At 58.3% G+C, this 15,825-nt stretch overlaps 2 protein-coding genes across 11 annotated transcripts; both read left to right on the top strand.

Moving 5' to 3' along the window:
* The first annotated feature begins 2,236 nt into the window (after positions 1 to 2,236).
* Positions 2,237 to 6,507, top strand: ZNF358 (zinc finger protein 358). 4 transcript variants are annotated; one of them, XM_045820007.1, is made up of 4 exons: positions 2,312 to 2,362; positions 3,586 to 3,675; positions 3,746 to 3,851; positions 4,092 to 6,507. In XM_045820007.1, the coding sequence occupies exons 2-4, from the start codon at positions 3,664 to 3,666 to the stop codon at positions 5,762 to 5,764; spliced, it is 1,791 nt and encodes a 596-aa protein (XP_045675963.1). In that variant the 5' UTR covers positions 2,312 to 2,362; positions 3,586 to 3,663; the 3' UTR covers positions 5,765 to 6,507. The 4 variants fall into 4 exon arrangements, with proteins under 4 accessions (XP_045675964.1, XP_045675963.1, XP_045675965.1 ...); XM_045820008.1 differs by lacking the exon at positions 3,586 to 3,675 and having other exon boundaries at positions 2,237 to 2,362; XM_045820009.1 differs by lacking the exons at positions 2,312 to 2,362; positions 3,586 to 3,675 and adding an exon at positions 3,196 to 3,421.
* A 1,207-nt stretch (positions 6,508 to 7,714) lies between these two features.
* MCOLN1 (mucolipin TRP cation channel 1) lies at positions 7,715 to 15,801 on the top strand. 7 transcript variants are annotated; one of them, XM_045819974.1, is made up of 15 exons: positions 7,715 to 7,883; positions 9,777 to 9,982; positions 10,205 to 10,303; positions 10,809 to 10,976; positions 11,067 to 11,232; positions 11,620 to 11,728; positions 11,901 to 11,997; positions 12,180 to 12,279; positions 12,533 to 12,639; positions 12,750 to 12,899; positions 13,022 to 13,123; positions 13,457 to 13,579; positions 14,029 to 14,244; positions 15,371 to 15,495; positions 15,571 to 15,801. In XM_045819974.1, exons 1-15 carry the CDS (start codon positions 7,853 to 7,855, stop codon positions 15,623 to 15,625), a joined length of 1,854 nt encoding a protein of 617 aa, XP_045675930.1. In that variant the 5' UTR covers positions 7,715 to 7,852; the 3' UTR covers positions 15,626 to 15,801. The 7 variants fall into 7 exon arrangements, with proteins under 7 accessions (XP_045675930.1, XP_045675920.1, XP_045675958.1 ...); XM_045819964.1 differs by having other exon boundaries at positions 15,368 to 15,495; XM_045819994.1 differs by having other exon boundaries at positions 7,716 to 7,883; positions 15,589 to 15,801.
* The last annotated feature ends 24 nt before the right edge of the window (positions 15,802 to 15,825 follow it).

Genomic DNA, 15,825 nt, shown 5'->3' with positions numbered 1-15,825 from the left:
GAGTGGTCAGTGTAGGAGAGCGGCCTGGGGCATCAGGGACGCCCCTTTCTCTCACATTCCCGATTTTATCTCCTATCTGATTAGTAACTTCCTCTTTCAACCTGGGGGCAGAGAACTCCGTTCTGGCAGTCTCACAAAACTGAGTCCTGACTAGATGCTAATCTCTGCGTATATTACAACATCCTGATACTTTTTTTCCAAAGCCCCATAAGCCAATCTCAGGAGGCACATGGTTAGAGTCCCAAGATAAAACAAGCAACAATTTAATCAGCTCTTTTCCTTCCACACAACAGAGATGTCCAGTATCCCAAGGAGGACTCTTCTCCAGACCTCCTGGGCAGCTGGTGCACTGCACAAACCCTGGGAGCCCAGTTCGCTTCCCAGTGGGCATGTGCGTGTCCTGGCCCTGGCTCTGGCCCTGCACCTCACTCTGCTCAGCCAGTCTCACATTTCAAGTCGTTTCCTTTAACATACTCCCTTTCCAGGCACTCATTTCTAAAGTCGTCACAACTGCCATGATGCATGGGACAGACACCCAGTGAGAGTAGCTCAAATGCCGAGGAAATTTGTTGGTGCTAATATTGGAAAGAAGGGGGGCTTCTGGCTTCAGTGTGGCTATAGCCAAGAGCTCAGCTGATATAGCCGGAGCCTCCAACTCCCACCTTCACATTCTGGAGCCAACTGACTTTGGCCTGCAGCCTCTCCCTGCAGACAGCTAAGGAGGATGGTTGCAGGCAGCATGGGGCTCTTAGAGAGCTCAGGATCCCAGAAGAAAAATGAGACCGTCGGAAGTCATGCCCCTCCCCCCATTGTTGTAGCCAGGGAACAAGGCTCTCTGATAAGTGTCGGTTGTATGGTACCAGGGTGGGGGGTGGTGCTGTGTTAGATGCAATAGTGGGGCCCACAAAGAGAAAGCGAGGCACTGACAGAGACACTGTGAGACAGAAACGGCAGCGTCCTTATCAGTGTTATTTGCAAGCAGGGTCATCTGGTAGCGGGCAGGATGGAGAACCAGCTGCATGATCCAATGGCAGTCTCGGGGCTCACAGGTCTGCTGCAGGTTTTTCTCAAAGACGCAGAAGGCAGGTCTCAGGCCACAAGTTCAGCACAGATCTAGAAGTTTCAGGAAGAAGAAAGACAGCTCCTAGAGGCCTTTTGCTCACGGCTACATTCAAGGGTAGGTGGTGTCAAAATTCACCAGGCAAAGACCATTAGAAACACACCAGCCAGGAAGGCCACACAGTGAGGGCAGTTCTGTAGCAGAGGGCTGGGGGCTGGAGGGCATCTTACGGGCTGGGGCGTGCATTGGGTGCTGTGGAGTGGAGGCACTTTTCCGTGGGTGCTGTTCAGCTCTAAGTGGGGCTGTCACTGGAAGAAAGCGGCGGTCATTTCAGTTAGTCGGAGGGGGTGTGTTTTGCGGTTGCACAGTGTCCTTGTCTCGGGCTCAGTGCACACATGGCCACAGAGCGGCCTTGTACCATCATCGCTGATGTTGTGACTTGTTTCTGTTCCCTGAAGAGCATCCTGGCCCGGTGGCCAGCTGCAGGCTGGTTTTCACTCCCTCCCGCAGGATCTCTGTCTCCAGGTACTGTGTGCCCAGACTGGGCCAGGCTTCTCCCAGAAATCCTTGCTCCGGGGAGCGTCAGGCTCAGGGGGACAGCAGTGAGTGACCCCCAACTGAGTGGGAAGAGGGAACCACTCAGGGACAGAACCCCTGCCTCTTTGGGGAGTCTTAAAGGGAAGCAAAGAGAAAGACGATTGTGAACTGCAGGGCTTCTCAGATCCTTGACTGTGCCCGTGAGCGCTGCCCGTCTGCGAGAAAGAAGGAGCGCTCCGTGTGTTTTCAACAGAGTCCGAGTCGGAGACGGGAGGGCAGGCGGTGGGAACAGAGGGACAGAGACGGAGACGAAGAAAGTGACAGATGCACAGGCAAACAGATGGTAACAGAGACGCAGAGAGAGGAGCCGAGACAGAGAGACGGGCAGAGAGGGACAGAGCCAGGGACAGAAGCAGGCCGGGGCAGAGACAGGGACCGAGAGGGAGACAGGCAGAGGAGGGGGCCGCACAGGCCGAGCGCGGCGCAGATCAGTGCGCGGCCGCGCAGTCGGGGCCGCCGGGTCGGGACAAAGGCTGGCTTGGGGGGCGGGGGCGGCGACGGTGAAGGCCGCGGCGGGAGCGAGCGAACTACAAGTCCCAGCAGCTCCCGCTGCGGCCCTCGGCCGGCCCCTCTCGCTCCCCGGGAGCGCTTGGCGGGGCCGCTGGGACGAGGGGGCCTCCGGCGGGGCTGGCGGGCGGGGGCCTAGCTGCGGGCCCCTGGGGCGCCAGCGGGTGCGGCGGGCCGGGCAGGGGCGAGGGGCGCCGGGTGAGTGTCCCCGGGAGCGGGTCGGCGGACAAGGACCCGGGTGGGGGTGGGTGGGGAACCCCGGTGCGGGGCGCGGCCCAGGGCGACCTCCGTGCGCCCCCCACCGCGCGCGCCTCCTGCCTGGACCCGGGAGAACCGGGGTGCGGCTCGATGCAAGGGGCCGAAGGTCCCGCGGGCCTAGCGCGCCCAGTCCGCCGCTGCGGCCCCGGGGAGGGCTCAGCCCGAGTGGGGCTCCTTAGATAGGGAAGGATGGGGGGCACCCCTCAGCTGTGGGGTCAGGAGTCCAGGACGCCCCCTCCTCCATAGGCAACCCGGACCTCCAGAGGGGCCTCAGGCATTGTTCTCCCCACCGTGAGCCCGGGGCTGGGAGTTCTGGAGGCTCTTTCCCAAGAGGGGGATCCAGGGCTTCCCTCTTCATGCCAGGATCTCAGTTATTGTTCCTCTTACCGTACAGTCTGGGGCGTCCGAGTTCTGGAAGCCCTTTCCCCAGGAGGGGACCCAAGCATTGTTCGCCCACCCTCCAACCTGGGGTTCTGGGTAGAGGAGGTGATTTAGGAACTTAGCCCCCTCCATTTGCTTACCCACCCCAGCTATGGGTTCTGGCTCAGGGTGTCTTCCTCCCCAGGAGAGTCCCCTGTCCCCAGGAATGGATTTATTTGTTTGCCCCAAATGCCCAGCCATGGGGTGGCTAGCTTAAGGCATCACCTTCCATCAGGTAACCCTGAGCTCCCCCTGCAACCCCCTCCCCACCCCAGCCTGGAATTCAGGATCTTTCCTCTTGACACACTTCCCCATACCCAGCCGGAGGGTCGGTCACTCAGGAATCTCCCCTTTCTAAGAGTTGGCTCAGGGGTCCCCCAGGCACCCAAGAGGGGCCCTGGGTTTTATTTCTGCCCAGCCCCCAGCTAGGGGTTAGAATTCAGTATCTTCTCTCCAACTGGGCAACAGGTGCGCTGACTACATCCTGACTGTGGGGTCTGTGGGTCCTCCTGCCTCAGCTCCCGCCTGCTGTTCCCTGCCTCCCACTCTGACATTTGGAACCGACATTCTGGAACACAGGTGTTCTGACAGTTACTCCCATCCTGGAACTGTGAGGCCTGGCATTCAGGTGGTCTCTTTCCCAGGAGGCAAGCCAGGGACCCAAGAGCACTACCGGATGTGATTCAATCCCCACCCTCACCCCTCAGATATAGGCTTCTAAGTTCAGGATGCTTTCTCTGTAGGAATCAAGCCAGAGAGCCCCCTCCCTACCAGGAACTCCCGAATATCCCACACCTGAGTTGGGGACAGGAATTCAGGCCATGCACTTAGAGGCAAGTACAGGAACCCGACACCCACCCTCTTCCCCACGATGGGTAGGAACGCAGGACTCTCTCTCCACAGGACCCAAGCTTCCTGCAAGAGGAGGATTCCAGGATGGAGAGAGGGGCAGAGCCCTGGAGTTGGGTACTGGAGACCTCTAGTGCCAGATCCCATGACTTCCATCCAGGTGTGGGGCTGAGAAGGGAGGGCCCCTGCCCCAGGTCCCAGCAGGGTCTCTCTTCTCGCTGCCCTGGCCAGAGCGAGTGACAGGTCTCCCTATGGTCTGAGACAAGAGAAGGGTCCATGTACTTTTTCAGGAGTGGGTGCTGGGGCACAGGTTGGCCACCTGTCTCATCCCTGCCTGGGCTCCAAAGGAGACCCCTGCTCCCCAGAGCCTACCTCTGCCCACCCTGTCCTCACCCCGCAGATCCTGCCCCAGAAGCGGCTGGTACTTCCACACCTGGGATGCGGCGCTCAGTCCTGGTCAGGAACCCAGGCCACAAAGGCCGGAGACCCACTTACGAAGAACTAGACTCAGACTCAGAAGACCTGGACCCCAAACCCGAGGAGCCGGACCTCAACGCTGTCTCTGAGGACGCGGACCCCAGCCATGAAGGTCTGGAGCCCATCTCCAGCAACCTGGACCCAAGTGCAGAGGCTCCAGGCTCCATCTTGGGGACCCGTGCCATGGATCCCCAAGATCTCGACCCAATGTCTTCGAGTTTTGATCTCGATCCAGACGTCATTGGCCCTGTCCCCCTGGTTCTCGACCCTAACAGTGACACCCTCAGCCCCCCAGAAACCCCAGACCTGGACCCCCTCTCTTCCAGCCTCACTGCCACCCCAGAAGGCCTGGCCACCAGCCAGGCAGTGCTCCCTGCACCTGCCAGTCCTCCCCGGCCTTTCTCTTGCCCCGACTGTGGGCGAGCCTTCCGTCGAAGTTCTGGGCTGAGCCAGCACCGCCGCACTCACAGTGGCGAGAAGCCCTACCGCTGCCCCGACTGTGGCAAGTCCTTCAGCCACGGTGCCACGCTGGCCCAGCATCGGGGCATCCACACAGGTGCACGACCCTACCAGTGCGCTGCGTGTGGCAAGGCCTTTGGCTGGCGCTCCACACTGCTGAAGCACCGCAGCAGCCACAGTGGCGAGAAGCCCCACCACTGCCCAGTGTGTGGCAAGGCCTTCGGGCATGGCTCCCTGCTGGCACAGCACCTGCGCACACATGGTGGCCCGAGACCGCACAAGTGTCCGGTGTGCGCCAAGGGCTTCGGGCAGGGCTCTGCGCTGCTGAAGCACCTACGCACGCACACAGGCGAGCGGCCCTACCCGTGCCCGCAGTGTGGCAAGGCCTTCGGGCAGAGCTCTGCGCTGCTGCAGCACCAGCGCACACACACAGCTGAGCGCCCCTACCGCTGTCCCCACTGTGGCAAGGCCTTTGGCCAGAGCTCCAACTTGCAGCATCACCTGCGCATCCACACTGGCGAGCGGCCCTACGCCTGTCCCCACTGCTCTAAGGCCTTTGGGCAGAGCTCGGCGCTGCTGCAGCACCTGCACGTGCATTCCGGAGAGCGCCCCTACCGCTGCCAGCTCTGCGGCAAGGCCTTCGGTCAAGCCTCCAGCCTCACCAAGCACAAACGGGTGCATGAGGGAGCAGCCGCGGCAGCTGCAGCAGCCACAGCCGCTGCTGCTAGTTTGGGCCTCAGTCCTGCTTCAATGTTGCGGCCTGGGCAGGTCTCCCTCCTGGGTTCTGATGCTGTTTCTGTACTTGGCGCTGGTCTGGGCCCTAACCCTGGCTCTGTGCTAGGCTCTCTCTCCAGTCCCAGCCCCAAACCTGGCCCTGGCTCTGGATCTGTCCCCAGCCCTCATCCTGTCAAGTATTCTGACCCTAAACCTGGTCACAATGCGAGTCCTGACCTTGTGGCCAGCCCTGACCATGGATCTGGTCACAGCTCAGACCTAGATCTTGAGCCCAGCCCTGTCCCCAACCCCAAGCCCCACCCTGACCCCAGCTCTCCCACCCATGAGAGTCCAGCCCTCCCTGCCTGTGAAAGTCCTGAGTGGGTGCAGGAACAAGGGGCACTGCTGGGGCCTGATGGCTGAAGGGGACGCCACTACCCATGGAGGCCTGGGGAAGTCGTGTGTTGTGCAGTTAGTAAAACCCTCCCACTGCCTTCCGGCTCTGTCTCATGGTTCTCCTGTTTCTCTGTCTCCCCTGATGCACAGCCCCTTGGGGAATGGGAAGGCGTGGCCTGAGCCAGCCGTACATTCAGAACCCCAGTGCTCTGGCTTCCCCTGACATCCTCCAGACTTCCCAGCTTCCCCCAAACCAGCAGTCACCACTCCGCCCCCCACCCCAGACCTGGTCAGCTTGGTTAGGGGCAGACTGAGCATTGCAGGTGGTCTGAACAGCGTCCCTTCCCTTTGGTTTGTCCGAATGGTGGGATCTACGGTATGTTGAACTTAGTGGGCTGAGAATGGAGGTGGATGTGAAGCCTTGTGGGCAGTCCTGCCCCCTCTGCTCCCCTAACTTACCCCTCGCCCCTCAAAGTCTACATTATAGGTACCCCCACTGGACAAAGGAGGTTGCTCATTTATACATTCAACAAACATCTGTTGAGAGCTCACAGATACAAAATGCGGAGACATCTGACAAGTAATTACAGGATATGGTACATTCTAGCAGAAGTATACAAGACGTCTGATTTCAGTGAAAGACAGCGTTCTGGAGGAAGAACTATAATAATCCCAGTAACTGCTCATTTAATCGTCAGCACTGTTGGCCCAGCCCTCGTGCTATGCTTTTGTGTTTTCTCTTTTTAAAAAAATTTTTTAGCCATGAAAAACTGTTTATTTTTAATTGTTATTCCATTACAGTTGTCCCAATCCCCCCCCTTTGCCCTCCTCCTCCACCCATCTTACCCCCCACTGCATTTTCTCACTTAATTCTTCCAACAGCTCTGTGAAGCAGGCAACCGAGATTGAACATCCCCTCTCTGCGAATGATGACCCTGAGGCACATGGAGTTTAAGGGACTCTGGAAGACAGAGGAATGGCAGCTGGCAGCGCCTAGATTTAAACTTGAATTGTCCAGCCCCCAGATCCTGGGTTCCTAATCATTATGCTCCAGGGCTAGATGGTGTGAAGGCCCTGGGGCCGCTGAGAGCTGAGCTGGGGGTTGGATCAGAGGGCTGTGGTAGATTGCAGCGGGGAGTTTGTCATCCCAGAGAAATGGGAAGTCATTGGCAGGTTCTGGCAAAGGACTGATATGAAATCTTTTTCATTTTTTCCTTTTAACTTGTGTGCATGTATTTTCTTTAGAGAGGGGGAAGGGAGGAAGAGAGAGAGAAACATCAATGAGAGAGAGAAGTAGATTGGTTGCCTCTCGTATGTGCTCCAACTGGGGACCGGACCTACAACCTAGGTATGTGCCCTGATGGGGAATCAAACATGGGACCCTTCACTTTGCAAAACCAACCCATGCCCAACTAACTGAGCCACACCGATCAGGGAAAATTATTCTTTGAAGATGCTTCTGGCTGCTGGATGGAGAGTGCAATGGAAGGGGTCAGGGGTGGAAGTGTAAAGTCAAAGAGGAGCTTGCTACAGTGATCCAGGCCAGGAACGGTGGGGACTCTAGGCTGAGAGCCATAAAAGGGGGGAAGAATGGTCCTATTTGAGATGTAATGACATGAAATAAGATTTGCTGATAGGTCATATGAGAGGAGATACAGAGGGGTTGCGAGTAACCGGGGAATTTCTGGGAGAATGGAGGGAAACAGCCCCAAGAAGGATGTAGAGTCGTCACCGGACCTCGCGGATGTGGAAGCCAAGAGGTTGGCGCTGGACGCGGACGCGCCAGGGCTCTGGTTCTACGCTCAGAGCCCGCCGGTTGCCCAGCACCGTGTCGCCCGTCGGCGCTAGGGCCTCGCGATCACCGCGGCCGGCAAGTCGCCGGAGCCGGCGCGCAGGCTCGTCGCTCTGGCAGGTGTGGTCGTGGCGCCGGGGAATGGACCAGATCCGGTCACGTGCCTCCAAGGGCGCCCCGACCACGTGACCGGGGTGCGAGTCAGCTGATGCCCGAGGGTTTGAAGCGGCACGACGAAGGAGCACGTCCGCCGTGACGGCGGCGGGCGCTGTGGCCCGGGCTGCTCCGCCGCGCGCGCTGGCGTCCGGCGCTCCCCGCCCGGAATGGCAGCCCCCGTGGGCCGGCGCGGCTCAGGTGAGGTCAGGCGCGTCCCTGCGAGTCCCCGAACGTGGGCGGCGGAATGGCGGGCGGCCAGCTGCCCCAACGTGGGGCAGCGGAGCAGCCAGTTTCCCTTCCCCGAGCTCCGGTGCTGGCCTCTGAGCTTTCCCGCGGGGGAGATGTAGTCAGAAGGCTCCCAGATCCTGGGCGGTGGGTGCGCACCAGCTCCTCCGACCTCGGAGCGGCGGGACTCCCAACTGCCCTTCCTCGGTCTAAGCTGTGCTCAGAGTTACTAAACTCTGCAGGCGGGCGGGCTGCCGGCTTCTCCGGCTTCTCCGGCTCTGGGCAGCCAGGTTCCCACTCTGAGCCTGGGTTGGGATTGCTCAGCTTTGCTGCAACTCAGCGGGCACGAGCTTCTCCAGTTCGCACTAGAGCCCCAGGATTTCCTTTCCCAATCCGGGAGGTACATGCTCAGTCAGCTTCTCTAGACCCAGGCCAAGGACTGGGGGTATTCCCTTCTTGAACCTAGGCGACTGACACAATTTCACTTCTCCAAAGCCATGGAAGCTCAGCTTTCCTGAACGCAGGCGTTGGGTACCCAGCCTCCAACCTCTTCAGTGTCCATTTCCCATGGGGGAGCCTGGAGGAACACCCTTGGTGTCTGCCTTCCTTCCTTGAGCTAGCCAGAGACACACGAAGGTGTCTCCCCCTCGTAGGTCCGTGGTGGGTTAGCTATGATCCCAGCTGGGGAGGCAGGCCCACCCTCTGGCCTCCACCCAGCTCTCTTGTAAACAACCACAGAAACATCCAAGCTCCAAAAGGATGTGTCAGGAGGTGGCCCTCCTTGCAGAACAGGCTGGTAAACATCTTGGTGGCGGTGCCAGGCAGGGGACCAGCTGGTCCCTGGAAAGAAGCCAGGTTTTCTCGGTGGCGCTGGTGGGTGTGTGTTAGGGACAGTTTGGGGCTGCTGTGACCAGCTGTGACCCCAGCAGTTGCTGAAACCTTGAACGTTCCTCTTAGGCTGGTCAGATTGAAGGGAACAGGCCTAGAATAACCTCTGTTGACTGAAGAATCACTCTGCTTTGTTTCACTTCATCCTGGAAGCATTTTTCAGGGTTTTGGCCTTAGGGGGAAGACTTTTCTTTTTAACTTCCGCTTTTCAGATGAGGACACTGAGATTTAGAAAGGTGCCTGGGGTCCCCCAAGCAGGAAGTGGCCAGTCTGGGATTTGGTCCTAGGGGTGTGTGACTTTTAGGAGCTGGCAGCCTTAATGCAGGGCCGTATTTGCTCAAACAACAACATGGGCGGTGCTGTCATAACACGTGCGGACTCACAGTGAGTCTTTAGCAAGTGCATTCCCTTATTAGCCTTCCCTTCTCCAGGCCTGTGGCTTTGAGAATATCAGCTGGACAGGCCAGGCCATGATGAGTGGGAAGGGTTTGTCCAGAAAATACTGAGTTCCATGTCCACGCCTGGGGGCTAGAGTTGGATGGGCCAGGGAGCCTGGAGCATCGTGTGAGAAGCCAGCAAAAGCCATTCATTCTCTCTCCACAAATCAGCAACAGGAATGGTGATGGAATGTCCTGCTACTCCTGCCATGTACCTGCCCCTGTGATAAACACTTTGTAAGCATCAAATCCTCCGCTTCCTGTGCGAGATGCTATGGCCCCGTGTTACAGATGAGAAACTGAGGCTCATAGAGGCTGGGTGGCCTGTCCAAGCCAGTGAGCATCAGGCTCAGGAATCAGCTCAGGCCCTTTCGAGTCCCAAACCCGAATTCATACTGCTGTATATATCCATCAGCTGTTGTAGACTTTCAGACTTTCTTAGATCTTCCAGAATTCTTGGCTGGAACATGGGATCTGCCTCCCCTGTTGGGAGGTGAGCCTGTCTGGGCCCGATCACCACTGTGCTCCCCCATTCCCACAGAGACCGAGCACCTCCTGACTCCCAGCCTTGGGTATGGGACCCAGGCAGGGGCTTCTCCAGCCCCTGCAACCTCTCTGGAAGAGGAAGACCTCCGCCGCCGTCTCAAGTACTTCTTCATGAGTCCCTGTGACAAATTTCGAGCCAAGGGTCGCAAGCCCTTTAAGCTGATGCTGCAAGTGGTGAAGATCCTGGTGGTCACAGTGCAGGTGAGGCTGCTGGGGGTCCCCCAAATGCTGCCTGGGGCCGCTGTTTTCCTTGAAGGGGAGTCTGGGAGTTGGAGCCTCATGCTGACCCCACAGCAACCTAGTGGCAGGGACAGTGGCAGTAATAAATCAGAAAACCCTCTGAGCTCTGCCTGTGAGCAGTCCCTTTGAACCTCACGCAGTCCCTCCAAGGCCCTGGCTGCTGTTGTTGCCTCCATTTTATAGATGAGGCTGCCGAGGCCCAGAGAGGTTAATCCTTCCAACAGCTGCATGAAGCAGGCACCTGTGATCGAGTGTCCCCTTTCTGCAGATGATGACACTGAGGTACATAGAGTTCAAAGTGACCCAGCAATCAAGCATTAGGATTTTCTGGCACTTGAACTCTGGCAGCCTGATGCCACGTTGACGCTCAAAGAGAACTGACCCAGTGGCTGGAAAGATCGTCACCCCCCTCCCATGCCAGGCCCTGTGCTGGGGTCTAGTGATCCCAAAATGACTCAGAGCCTGCCCCTGCCCTAGGGTGCCGTGACTCTGGGCATGGAATTGTGCTTCTCATTCCCCCTGGGTAAAGGGACCCAGCAGTGTGGTATTCACCCTGTGTGTTTGGGTTTAGCATGGAAGTCGGCATCTGGTGAACATTTAATGAACATCCATTGCTGCCCCAAGACACATGGGTGCCCGCTGCATGCAATGCATTGGGAACAAACGGCAGGCATGCACAATGGGGACACTTGCCTTCATGGAGTGGGTCCGCTCTCCCCTCTTCCTCCACTGTTCCATGGAGGGAGGCCCCATCCCAGCAGTGCTGACCCCCTGTCCCTCCTGCCAGCTCATCCTGTTTGGGCTCAGCAACCAGGTGGCAGTGACATTCCGAGAGGAGAACACCATTGCCTTTCGCCACCTCTTCCTTCTGGGCTACTCTGATGGGGCGGATGACACCTTTGCAGCCTACACACGGGAGCAGCTCTACCAGGCCATCTTCTACGCCGTGGACCAGGTGTGTGCAGCAGGGCCAGGTGGGCAGGCATTGGGGGAGGAAGAGCGGGCAGAGCCGACGGACTCTCCCCGTTTCTCTGCCTACCCACAGTACCTGATGCTTCCTAATGTGTCGCTGGGCCACTATGCATATGTGCGGGGCGGGGGTGGCCCCTGGGCCAATGGCTCGGCCCTGGCCCTCTGCCAGCGATACTACCACCGTGGCCATGTGGACCCAGCCAATGACTCCTTTGACATCGACCCAATGGTTGTCACTGGTGAGTGGACGAGGCAGGGCTGGGCTGTTGGGGAGCTCCAGTTGCTGGGATTAAAATCCCACCTCTACCCTCACACATCGGGAGATGGGGCTGTCCTAAGTATTACCAGTTTGATGTACGCAGCATGTTTAGAAGAATCCCTGGGTGTGGAGAGAGCCGGGGGTTATGATGTAGTGTCATTAATTCACGAAATGTGTGGGTCTGACAGCTCCAGGCCCTGGGGTCTGTGCAGGGGACAGAGGGACTGGGCCCAACCCTGGAGAGATGCAGGGGAACGAACAACAAATGTTCAAGTGCAAAGTGAATCTGGGCGGGGTCTGTTAGGGACTCTGGGAGACCTGCTCATGCCTCCCCCATCCCGAGCCCCTTCCCTGACTCCGTCTTCAGATTGCATCCGGGTGGACCCCCCTGAGAGACCCCTTGTGCCCCCCAGTGAAGATCTCTCCCTCTTGGACAGCAGCACCAGTTACAAGAACCTCACGCTCAAATTCCACAAGTACTGCCTGATGGAGGGGCTGCCTAGGGCTGAGCAGAGGGAAGGGGAGGAGGAGGCTGAGTGAGCACTTCCCTCTGCCAGCGGCAGAGTCAGTGTGTTGCAGGGGTGTTGGCACCCTAGGGCCTGAGGGAGCTGTGGAGCCCCCTCCCCCTCATTGGAACCCTCCCCCTAGGCTGATCAACGTTACCATCTACTTCCAGTTGAAGACCATCAACCTTCAAAGCTTGATCAACAATGAGATCCCAGACTGCTACACCTTCAGCATCCTGGTCAGCCACAGTGATCTGGGGTGGGGGGGTGGAGGATGGTGCCACAGGACTTCTGAGCCCTAGGGCTGGGGACCCTTGGCCAAGGGCAGTGTGGGGTGAAGGAGGAGCTGGGGCGAACAGACTGTCCCACATGCGGGGCTGGGCGCCTGGGCCCCCAAGGCTCACTCTGCGCCCTGCCGCAGATCACCTTTGACAACAGGGCATACAGTGGGCGCATCCCCATCAGCCTGGAGACCCAAACCCACATCCAGGAGTGTAAGCACCCCAGCGTCTTCGGGCACGGTGAGCCCTCAAACCCCAGACCATTGCTGACCAGGGGTCCCGCACTGTCCAGGGGAGGCCCCCAGCCCCAGAACAGCATCAACCAGGGACTCTGACTGGCGTTGACTGAGCTTCTGACTCAGAGTAACCCATGAGCCACCGACCAGCCCAAACCAGCCCTGTGGCCCCCTTAGCCCAGCCCAGCCCCAGCCCTAGCCCTGGCCTCTACTGGCTCCAAGGTGCCCTGGTTCTACCCAGGGCCCCCTCCCCACAGGAGACAACAGCTTCCGGCTTCTGTTTGATGTGATCGTGATCCTCACCTGCTCCTTCTCCTTCCTGCTGTGTGCCCGCTCCCTGCTCCGAGGCTTCCTGCTGCAGAATGTGAGAGCCACCTCAGTGTCACATGTACCCAAACCGGCCTTGCCCAGTTCCAGGGCCTTATGCAAGGCTCTGGTGCCTGGAGAGGTCCTCACCCTGCCTGCCTCCTGCAGGAGTTTGTGCGGTTCATGTGGCAGCAGCGGGGACGGGCTGTCAGCTTGTGGGAGCGGCTGGAATTTGTCAATGGCTGGTACATCCTGCTGGTCACCAGCGACGTGCTCACCATCTCGGGCACCATCATGAAGATTGGCATTGAAGCCAAGGTGGGGCCTGCCCACACCTGCCCAGGCCCCTTCCAGGCCCTGGTCCCTCTGCTGCCCCCACTGAGGCCTACCTGGCGCCACATTCCCCAGCCAGATGGGGTTGACACTGTTCTTGTCCCTAGAACTTGGCCAGCTACGACGTCTGCAGCATCCTCCTGGGCACCTCAACACTTCTGGTCTGGGTTGGTGTTATCCGCTACCTGACCTTCTTCCATAAGTACAATGTAAGCCTGTGTGTGCAGGCTGGGCCCTCCCTCCAGGTGGTGGCTGCATGTTCCCCAGTTCCCACTCCCAAATTCGTACACATGGGGCAATCACCAGCCCTTGCAGATGACCCGTCACGAGTCTCTTAGCCTGATACCTGCCCACCCCAGATGTATCTGGCCCTGAACCTGGGCAGCCATTCAGCTGAGTCCAGTCACTGGGCGCCCTCAGCCTCAGGCTGCCCCTCCTCCGCTCCCCCAGCTGTGCCCCCAGCCAGGCCCTGCCTGCTGCACCCCATGCTCACTGTGGACCAGGCTGTGGCCAGGCCCTCATCAGCCACCTGCCCACTGCAGATCCTCATCGCCACGCTGCGGGTGGCCCTGCCCAGCGTCATGCGCTTCTGCTGCTGTGTGGCTGTCATCTACCTGGGCTATTGCTTCTGCGGCTGGATCGTGTTGGGGCCCTACCACGTGAAGGTAGGGGCTAGCCAGGGCTGGTGAGGGGTACTCATGACCTACAGGTGAGGGTGCCTGGCTCCCTTCCCCTGAACCTACATCCTAAGTCCTTAGAACCCTGGCTTATCTATCACTGACCTGGCCACACTGAGTGACTCCCAGTACTTTACCAGTAGGTCTGCAGTGGGTCTGCTCACTGACCCTGGCACTGACCTTATGACCTTATTGACATGATGACCCCCAAATGACCACATTGTAACTGCTGATATTCTGCCCACTGTCCCTGACCCCCAGTAACTCTGGTCTTGACCCTATGACCTTGTTATTACACAGCCACCCCCAGGTGGCCCCACTGTAACTACTGGTACTCTGTCTGCTGTCCTCTCTAAGCCCCAGTGCCCCAGCCCAGTCCCCAGCCATGTGCACAGCTACCTCTGTCCCCACAAGCCCACTGACCTGTCTGGCCACAGTTCCGCTCGCTGTCCATGGTGTCGGAGTGCCTCTTCTCGCTCATCAATGGGGATGACATGTTCGTGACGTTTGCAGCGATGCAGGCCCAGCAGGGCCACAGCAGCCTGGTCTGGCTCTTCTCGCAGCTCTATCTCTACTCCTTCATCAGCCTTTTCATCTACATGGTGCTGAGCCTCTTCATCGCGCTCATCACCGGCGCCTATGACACCATCAAGGTCAGCCTCGAAGCCCTTCCAACCTTCCTCCCCATGGGGCCAACCAAATCACACACAGCCCCATCCTGGGCATTGTGCCCCTTGGAGGCCACCACATCAGCATCTCAGGGGACATGGCAAGGCAAGGAGAGAAGGGCCCAGGGAGAGAAAGTGGGAGGAGACTCTGCAAAGCCAAAGGCAGCGGGGGCTTGAAGTTAGAGGGCATGGGCAGACCGATGTCATGAGCACAGCTGCCGAGTTCTTGGTTTAACTGAGGTGGCGCTCGGGCCAGTGAGGGTTCTTGTGTCTGCTTTTACCAATAGGGACATCAGGCCGTAGAGATTCAGTGACTTACCCAAGGTCAGCAACTAGGGAGTGAAGCCAGGCTCAAGCCAGAACTGTGGGTTCAGAAGCCTTGCTCCCAAACCCTCTGGCCTGGGTGGGGGCTGTGTGGGTCCGGGAACCATGGCCGTCCTGCAGGCTGTGGGGATTAAGGAAAGAAAGGGGTTAGAGCAGAGTGTGGTATGGCAGGTAGATAGGATTCTTTTTACCCAACGTGTCAGAGGGACTGTTGTGAGCCGAGTGCTGTTTTGGGCACCAGTCACCTAGGAAACAAGGCAAGGTGTGCATGGCCTGGGTTTTCGCAGAGCTTCGAACTGGGCAAGGTGGTGTGACATATGACGATTGGCTGGTGAGAGGAATGAAGGAAGGAAAGTTTCTAGAACGTGCTTTTTGATACTAGTCTCTAACCACATGGGACTATTTAAGTTTTGATTTTAATTCAAACAAAATACAATTCCAAATTCAGTTCCTCATTCACATTCACATATCAAGTGCCCAGGAAACTATGTGGCTCGTGGCTTCCAGAGAGAACAGCATAGAATTGATCATCTCAGAAAGTTCCAGATTGAAGAGATGAGAGCCCAACTGAGGGAGCAGCAAGGGGAAGGAATAGTGAGAGCAAAGGAATGGTTGCCAGAAAGAAGTTGGGGAAGGGATGGGAGGCTGAAAGCAGCGATGTTCACTCGGAGGGACGGACCAAGAATGAGGCAGGCAGATGTTGGTCAGTCTGAGGAAAGGAGGAGGTAGAGGGGAGGGCAGATCTCAAGAGGCCCCTTCGTGCTGGCCATGCTGCTCTTCCCAGCAGCACCCAGGCGCGGGCACGGAAGAGAGTGAGCTCCAGGCCTACATCGCACAGTGCCAAGACAGCCCCACCTCTGGCAAGTTCCGCCGCGGGAGCGGCTCGACTTGCGGCCTGTGCTGCTGCTGCAGGTTCGAATCCGGGCGGGCTTGGGGCCTGCAGGAAGAGGAGGTGTGGGAGGGAGCTACTGCCTTTCTCCTGGCCAGACACTGTCCCTCTTCCAGGGACGCCTCGGAGGAGCACTCGCTGCTGGTGAATTGATCTGGAGGACGACCACCACTGGACTTTAGCCTCAGGAGCCCGGACTGCGGAGAGCCTTGCCTATTTATTTTTGGGGTTTGCTTTTAAAGACTGGCTTCCTGTAGCACCCTGTAAGGGCGTGGGCCAGGGGGGTGGGCCAAGGGTAGACTGGGTGTTAAATAAAACGGGAAACTAAACGAGTCCACATTTCTAGCGTGAGA

This window comes from Phyllostomus hastatus, unplaced genomic scaffold (genome assembly GCF_019186645.2).
Source record: "Phyllostomus hastatus isolate PE091 unplaced genomic scaffold, TTU_PhHast_1.1 phas_contig_150, whole genome shotgun sequence".
Lineage (NCBI taxonomy): Eukaryota > Metazoa > Chordata > Mammalia > Chiroptera > Phyllostomidae > Phyllostomus > Phyllostomus hastatus.
The sequence above is the reverse complement of the archived record's forward strand: the minus strand, read 5'-3'. Positions and strand labels throughout refer to the sequence as shown.

Excerpts from the sequence above, each read along its gene's own strand:
- MCOLN1 (XM_045819964.1), top strand. The coding sequence starts at position 7,853 with ATGGCAGCCCCCGTGGGCCGGCGCGGCTCAG. Across the intron at positions 12,640-12,749 it reads GAGGCTTCCTGCTGCAGAAT|GAGTTTGTGCGGTTCATGTG; the intron begins GTGAGAGCCACC and ends TGCCTCCTGCAG. Across the intron at positions 12,900-13,021 it reads AGATTGGCATTGAAGCCAAG|AACTTGGCCAGCTACGACGT; the intron begins GTGGGGCCTGCC and ends TCTTGTCCCTAG.
- ZNF358 (XM_045820007.1), top strand. Across the intron at positions 3,852-4,091 it reads ATCCCATGACTTCCATCCAG|ATCCTGCCCCAGAAGCGGCT; the intron begins GTGTGGGGCTGA and ends CTCACCCCGCAG.